Here is a 7,733-nt window from a genome sequence, read left to right on the forward strand (position 1 = left end):
ATCTGGGGATATTTCCGTGTGTCATGACTTTGAGTTGGGGGATGTTACTGGTATCTCATGGGCAGAGGTCAAGGATGCTTCTAACCAAACATCCTTCAAGGCATAAGACAGCCCCCAGTGCATGGTCCGCCCCCACTTTATTTTTGAGACAGGATCTTGCTCTGTCACCCAGGCTGGAGTGCAGCAGTGTGATCATGGCTCACTGCAGCCTCAATCAATGTCCTGGGCTCAAGTGATCCACCAGCCTCAGTCTCCCAAGTAGCTGGGACTACAGGTGTGTGCCACCACACACGGCACTTTTTTTTTGTATTTTTTGTAGAGATGGGGTTTTGCCATTTGCCCAGCCTGGTCTGGAATTCCTGAGCTCAAGAGATCCTCCTGCCTTGGCCTCCCAAAGTGCTGGGATTACAGGCATGAGCCAGTGTGCCCAGCTGCATGATCCCTTTTGATGCTGACTGTACCTGAATCAGGATCTGCCAGCAAGAAAAAAATACAAAAGGGCACGCATGGAGGACTAGGCCAATGACCTGTTTCAAGTATGTTCTGTTTTGTTCACTGCTGCCTCCTCAGCCCTGCTGGCACCCCATAGCCACTCAGATTAGAAGACTTCTCCAGGTCTAGAACAATATTCAACAAATGCTTGTTGAATAGAGCAGGTTGAATCAAGCAAGGGCATCCGAGAGCCTCCACCTGACTCTGCCAGACTGATGCTCAACAGTGACACCTTGTGGTGGGAACTGAAACAACCGTGCTGATGGTCACTAACACTTCTCCGTGGCTGGCGTTTGCAGAGCGCATCCCTTGGGACAGAAAGGCCCCAGAATTTGCAGATAAATCATGAGGCTAGAGAGAAGCAGGAAGCCTCAGGAAGATGATATTTGATGTTCTGCTAATAAAGACAAATGGGTATCTGAGCAATTAATGGAAAACATCCAGGAGGGATGACAATATATTTGGCCCCCAAACTGATACAAGTCACAGAGGTTATTTTATCAGGTGAAAAAAAAAATTTTAAGCAATATGTACGGATAATTCTAATTCTGTTTTTTAAAGTAAACATATATCCATTTGTCAGGAAAAATTATACCAAAATGATAACAGCAGTTACCTAGAGGGTGGGGCTTAGGGCGATTTTTTTAAAAATCTATTTTCTGGTTTATGTTACAATGAATGCAAATCACTTCTGTAAAAAAATAAAAATAAAAAAATAGAAGCTAGACATTGACCCAAAATGCAAAGGCACTTCAACATGTCTAAAGTAAAAAGAACTGGTCTCCTACACACACTCAACATTTTCATGTCCGGACCCTAATTATCCAGCACCAGATACCCTAAACCTCAGCAGGTCGTCCTGGGGCAAGAGTTCAAACCCAAGAACTGCCCTTGTCGGCATCTTCCGGCCTCCAAATCCCAGGTCCATGCTGCCTCTTCCTGCGTGTCACATTTGCCCCCCAGGGTTGACTGTCTCGTCCTGGCCTGCAGTGGCAGGCACAGGATGCCGAGGGACCGTGGCAGCTGTTCTGGGGACATGTCTCCACATCCCCGGCCCCAGGGCCTGCTCACCTGACATGTGGACATTCCTGAGGCAGGAGAGGGAGGCATTGAGGCGGGCACACTCCTCCCGGTTGGCTCCGTATTTCTCCACAGTCTCGCACACCTGTTCATCCGTCATCTCCAAGAGGTCCTCCAGGCTCAGCTGGCCCGGGGAGATTTCCTAGGGGAGGGGAGAGAGGATTGTCAACGATGGGGCAAGAACAGCCTCTCTGCCTCCAGCCCGCCCTCTAGTGGTGCCTAAAGGAGAACACTCCGCCGTGCAAACGCTTTGCACAACAGTGGGGTCTCCGAATCTCCGGTTTGCCACTCATTAGCTAGATAACCTCTGACCAGTCGCTCAACCTCTCTGGGCCTCACTTTACTCATCTATAAAGTGGGAATCCTAAGTGTTCACACTTGGCAAGGTAGCGCAGGTGCTTAGTGCTATTATAATTACTACCCTGTCTGGTGTCAACACTGTGCCTGTCTCTCGAATGTTTATAAGCCAGGGCCCCATTTTTTCATGTTTGCATGGCTCCCAGTGCCTCCTGCTCTGCAGGGACTCATCTGAAATCCCAGCACACACTCAGAGCAAGCACAGGAAAAGGCAGGTGCGCTGATGGCTGGGCCCCACTCTGCTTCCTTTCTTCTCCGGCTGCAGAGTCCAGGCCTCACACTGGTCTTCAGGAAACCTAATGGGAAAGGGATTGAAGGTCCGTGCTCCATGCTGGAAATGAAACTAGGTTTGTTTTTGAGCCCCATGGGGCATGGCTTTGCATCCTAAGGCAAAGCAGAAATGCTGGAGTGTAGCGTGGAGTTGGGGAAAGGGACCTAGAAAAGGTAGGATTCTCAACGTGCTGGCAAGCGAACTTTCACCGCCACCCCATCTTCCCAAAACAGTGTCTCCCTAGACACCATCATATGGAGACACCTCAAAATTTGTCAAGCTTCTATATTTATGCATATATATCTGTATGTATATATGAGTCTTCTTTTATAGCACTTACTACTCAACATCTTTTTTTTTTTTTTTTTTTTTGAGACGGAGTCTCGCTCTGTCGCCCAGGCTGGAGTGCATCTTAACATATATTATTACTTAAGTAAAGGTTTTTTGTTTTGTTTTTTGTTTTTGAGACAGAGTCTCACTCTTGTCTCCCAGGCTGGAGTGCAATGGCATGATCTCAGCTCACTGCAACCTCCGCCTCCTGGGTTCAAGCGATTCTCCTGCCTCAGCCTCCTAAGTAGCTGGGATTACAGCCACCAACCACCACACCTGGCTAATTTTTGTATTTTAAGTAGAGACGGGGTTTCATCATGTTGGCCAGGCTGGTCTCAAACTCCCGACCTCAGGTGATCCGCCCACCTCAGCCTCCCAAAGTAAATAAGGGTGAAATAGCATATGGATGGTGATTCTAGGGCAGTATTGCAGAATACATCTACCCTCTTGTGGTCATGTTTGTGTATTACATGTTTGTGTATTACAACAAGATACAGCTCCCACATTAAACTGATAGCCAGAAAGAAGAAAACTGTCTCAGTACAAAAAATTATCTTCAAAAATATGAGCTATGGCGCAAAAGTCGAAGCCCAATCAGTGCCTTTTCAACTCACCAGGGCAGGCAGGGGGCAGAGAGAGAACAATAGTGGAGTCACTTAGAGGCTTTCTCAAATAGGGACACATTGCAGATGAGCCCCTTTAAGAAAGGTGATGATCAAGGACCTGTTTGTTTCTGGTTGTTGTTTTTCTTAAACAGAGACAGGGGCTCACTCTGTCACCCAGGCTGGGGTGCAGTGGCGCCATCGTATCTCACTGCAGCCTCAAACTCCCGGGTTCAAGCGACCCCCCCACCTCAGTCTCCTGAGTAGCTGGGACTACAGGCATGCACCACCATGCCTGGCTAATTTTTAAATTTTTTGTAGAGATAGGATCTCACTATGTTGCCCAGGCTGGTTTCGAATTCCTGGCCTCAAGCGATCCTCCCACCTCGGTTTCCAAAAGTGTTGAGATTACGGACATGAGCCATTGCACCCTGTCTAGGATCTGAAGGTACAGAATGACTCACATTTGAAGGGGGTGATTCATAACATAAAAGGATTCTCCTCTTTGATTCAGGATTCACTTGTGCATTTTAACCTTATGATTTACATATATATAATTTCAATTTACTCTGAAGTTTAAGATCACAGAAAATCATAAAAGTAACATTTTTATAACATCAAAAATGGAGAAACCCTTAACAATCTGGGCCAAAAGGGCAGACACACCTCTGTTTGATAAAATAATAGTAGTAACAATAGCTGAAATGGATGGAACACTGTTTTAAGGTTTTTGATAGATTTCCTTTATTATCACAAAGACTACTGAAAGTAGGCACTTTTATCACCACCACTTAGAGACTAGGACAGTAAAATTCAGAAAGGTTAGACCACTTGCCTAAGGTCACACAGCAAGTAATTGGTGGAGCCAGGATTCAAACCCAGCGGTTTTACTTTGGAGCTTTCTCCATACTTCAGTCACTTCACAGAAAGGGGACCTCTGGTGGACACATGCCTGAACTGCAGACAAAGAGCAGAAACCCCTCATCTTCTCCCGCCCACTCCCTGGGTGGTGACCTTGGACTCAAGATGCTCACTGACTAAGGCAACAGCCAAAACTCAGGTACCTGCAGGCCAGGTAAATGTAAATGAGCAAGTCGCTGCCAGACAGGAGCTCAGTTCCATGGTCAACATTTCTGATTTTGTGAGTGAAGCCAGAGATCTGGGATTTTTAGGCAGACTCTTTCGGTTTTTAAGTACTGGCTCAAAATAAATGTCCTGGCATCATATTAGCCACACAACAACAACAAAATGTCTGCATAGCTGATCCAGCCTGAGGGCCACCAGTTTTCAGCCCCTGGTCTAGAATCGTTTCTGCCTTATTTGCTCCCACAAGTAGCACTTGATAGACAAATGATCCTGAAGCCTCCCAAAAAAATTCCCTGAGCCGTGCAAACACAACGCCATCTGTCCTTATACAGGACCATTCATTCTAAGGATATTTGCAAGAAACTCATCTGGGTTCTCTGGCCATGCTGAGAATGAAATAAGGAAACATGGAATTGTGCATGGTCTGATGTGCATATGCAAGATGGGGTGGGGTGGGGGCCTGGAGGAATGGAGCGGGATGATGCCGCATCTGACTCGGGATTCTTAGATCTGGTGGGGCTGGGTGAGATTCTTGTCCCTGCGGACAAGGTCTAAAAAAGACAGGAAGCCTCTTCAAGCAGGAGGCAGGGAGCACCTTGAGAGAGGGCTCTTGGTTTCACTGGCAGGGGGGCAAGCTCCTCTTCTGCCCAGTTCAGGGAGGCCCAGGCAACAGGAAACAAGGCTAAGGCACAGTCCTTCCAACCTAAAGCTTTGTTGTCCATCTGAGCTGGACATCCCGCCAGCCCCATCCACTTACCAGCTAGACTAGTCACTTAGCTCTGAGCCTCAGTTTCCCACTCTGTACAAAGGGGATAACAGTCACACCTACTGAAAAGGTCATTGCGAGGAGGCTGAACAGCCTCAGCAGTTGAGATCCTAAGTGCAAAGCCCTTAGCACAATGCCTAGCATGAAAGATGCAGTGATGTCCGCTGGTTTTATTAGGTTTGGCTTGGCCCTGTCACTGCAAATGGATCAGTCTCTGGGATCCCAGGGGGTAAGAAAATCTCACTATCCTCAAGATGTTAAGAACGTGGTCCAATCTTTGTGGGTGGACATAAGATGTCAGATGCTCACAGCAGTAATAGCCTGGCATCTACTGAATGCTATTTGGTGCCAGAATATGAGCTAAACCTTTTTTTTTTTTTTTTTTTTTTTTTTTTGAGGCAGAATCTTGTGCTGTCACCCAGGCTGGAATGCAGTGATGCAATCTCAGCTCACTGTAATGTCTGCCTCTTGGGTTCAAGCAATTCTCCTGCCTCAGCCTCCCGAGTAGCTGGGACTACAGGTGTGCACCACCACACCTGGCTGATTTTTGTATTTTTAGTACAGACGTGGTTTCACCATGTTGGCCTGGTCTCGAACTCCTGACCTCAAGCGATTCGCCCACTTCAGCCTCCCAAAGTGCTGGGATTACAGGCATGAACCACCGCACCTGGCCTTTCTTTTCTTTTCTTTTCTTTTTTGAGACAGGGTCTTACTCTGTCACCCAGGATGGAGTGCATGATCACAGCTCACCGTAGCCTCAACCTCCTGGGCTCAGGTGATCCTCCTGCCTCAGCCTCCCAAGTAGCTGGGACCACAGGCACGCACCACCACATCTGGCTAATTTTTGTATTTTTTGTAGAGGTTTCACCATGTTGCCCAGGTTGGTCCCAAACTTCTGTGCTCAAGCAATCCATCTGCCTTGGCCTCCCAAAGTGCTGGGATTACAGGCATGAGCCACTGTGCCCAGCTGAGTTGAACATTGTATAAAAATCATCTCATTCTATGATGTTGGCTATTTAAGAAGAGATGACAATCACTATGCACATTTCACAGATGAGAATATTAATGCTCTAAGACAGTACTGTTCAATATGGCTTCCACGGGCCCCATTAATTAATGTTAAACACAATTTAAAATTCAGTTCCTTAATCACATGTCCTAACCACAAGCGGCTACCACATCCGGCAGCACAGATAGAAAATATTCCCATCGTAGCAGAAAGTTCCACTGGACAGCGCTGGACTAAGAGGTGAAGTGATTTAGCTAAGGTGACTCTGTGAATATGTGGCAGAGCTGAAGGGTTCTGACTGACTCGGGAAGCACACTCTCGATGACCCCATTCAGACAGCACCAGTCATCCTGAATGTTTTCGTCCAGCACATATTTATTAAAAGCCTGCTATGTGCCAGGGACTGTGCTGTGCACAGCCAGAAACCTGCAGCCCAAGAGCAACCCAGGGGGTAGCTGCTGGCCAGGAAGGGGCAGGGGACACAGGGGCCCCCCAGGTCACCTCCAGGACTTCCTTGCGCACATCGACGATCCGGAACCAGTGCCGTAGCTGGGGGAAGCCATCCAGCTCCGCGTTGCGCTCCTGCAAGGCCACCTTCTTTTTGCAGGACAGCTGCCGGCTGAAGTACTTCACCAGCTTGCTCTGTGGAGACACAGACAAGGACAGAGGACACATCTCAGAGGCACTGACACAAGGAAGAGAGACAAGAATCCCCTACGAACCCCCACCCTAAACCCAGCCAACTCTGTACTTTAAAGACTGGTTCCGCTACAGTGAGATCCAGGTTGGCACCCATCTTTCCACCTCGTTGGTGGAGAAACAGGCGGCTCCAGCATCTGGCTTGGGGTTGGGGGAGGTGGCGCACATTGGTACCAATTCAGTGGAGGGCCTTTTGATGGCATCCATTGACACCTCAATTGCACACATCTTTTTCTGTTTTTGTTTTCTTTTGTTTCGAGATGGAGTTTCACTCTCACCCAGGTTGGAGTGCAATGGCATGATCTCTGCTCACTGTAACCTCCGCCTCCCAAGTTCAAGCAATTCTCCAGCCTCAGCCTCCCGAGTAACTGGGATTACAGGTGTGCACCACCATGCCTGGCTAATTTTTGTATTTTTAGTACAGACGGGGTTTTACCACGTTGGCCAGGCTGGTCTCAAACTCGTGGCCTCAGGTGATCCGCCCACCTCAGCCTCCCAAAGTGCTGGGATTACAGGGGTGAGCCACTGCACCTGGCCTGCACACATCCTTTGATCCTACAATTCCACCTGCAGGAACTCCTCCAACAGACACCCATACTGTGCAGAATGACTGTACAAGGTTACTTCCTTACAGTTCTGTTTGCAACAGCAAAGGACTGCAAACATTCTGAGAGTCCATCAGTAGGAGACTCATTACATAAATGACGCTACAGCCAACAAAGAAACTTACGCAGCTCTAAAATCAAACCACGAAGCAGGCTCTGTACTGACAGAGAACAGTCTCCAGGGTACACTGATAAATAAAAATAAATACTCTCCCATTCATAAGGAAAACGTTTCCCTGTATATATCTTTGTAAATGTAGAAACTCTGTCCACAAGGACTCCCAATTCTTTACTTTTTTTTTTTTTGAGACGGAGTCTCACTCTGTCGTCCAGGCTGGAGTGCAGTGGCGCGACCTCAGCTTACTGCAAGCTCTGCCTCCCAGGTTCACGCCATTCTCCTGCCTCAGCCTCCCAAGTAGCTGGGACTGCAGGCGCC

General features: G+C 47.9%; 1 protein-coding gene across 1 annotated transcript in view; it reads right to left on the bottom strand.

The window, feature by feature from the left end:
* KSR2 (kinase suppressor of ras 2) overlaps positions 1 to 7,733 on the bottom strand; it is a 523,630-nt gene that overhangs the window by 394,680 nt on the left and 121,217 nt on the right. Inside the window, exons 2-3 of the mRNA XM_011964399.1 lie at positions 6,495 to 6,635; positions 1,564 to 1,714 (exon numbers count right to left, since the gene is read on the bottom strand). Of these exons, the coding sequence (XP_011819789.1) occupies positions 1,564 to 1,714; positions 6,495 to 6,635 (292 nt within the window). The remainder of the gene's footprint in view (positions 1 to 1,563; positions 1,715 to 6,494; positions 6,636 to 7,733) is intronic.

This window comes from Mandrillus leucophaeus, unplaced genomic scaffold (genome assembly GCF_000951045.1).
Source record: "Mandrillus leucophaeus isolate KB7577 unplaced genomic scaffold, Mleu.le_1.0 Scaffold7, whole genome shotgun sequence".
Lineage (NCBI taxonomy): Eukaryota > Metazoa > Chordata > Mammalia > Primates > Cercopithecidae > Mandrillus > Mandrillus leucophaeus.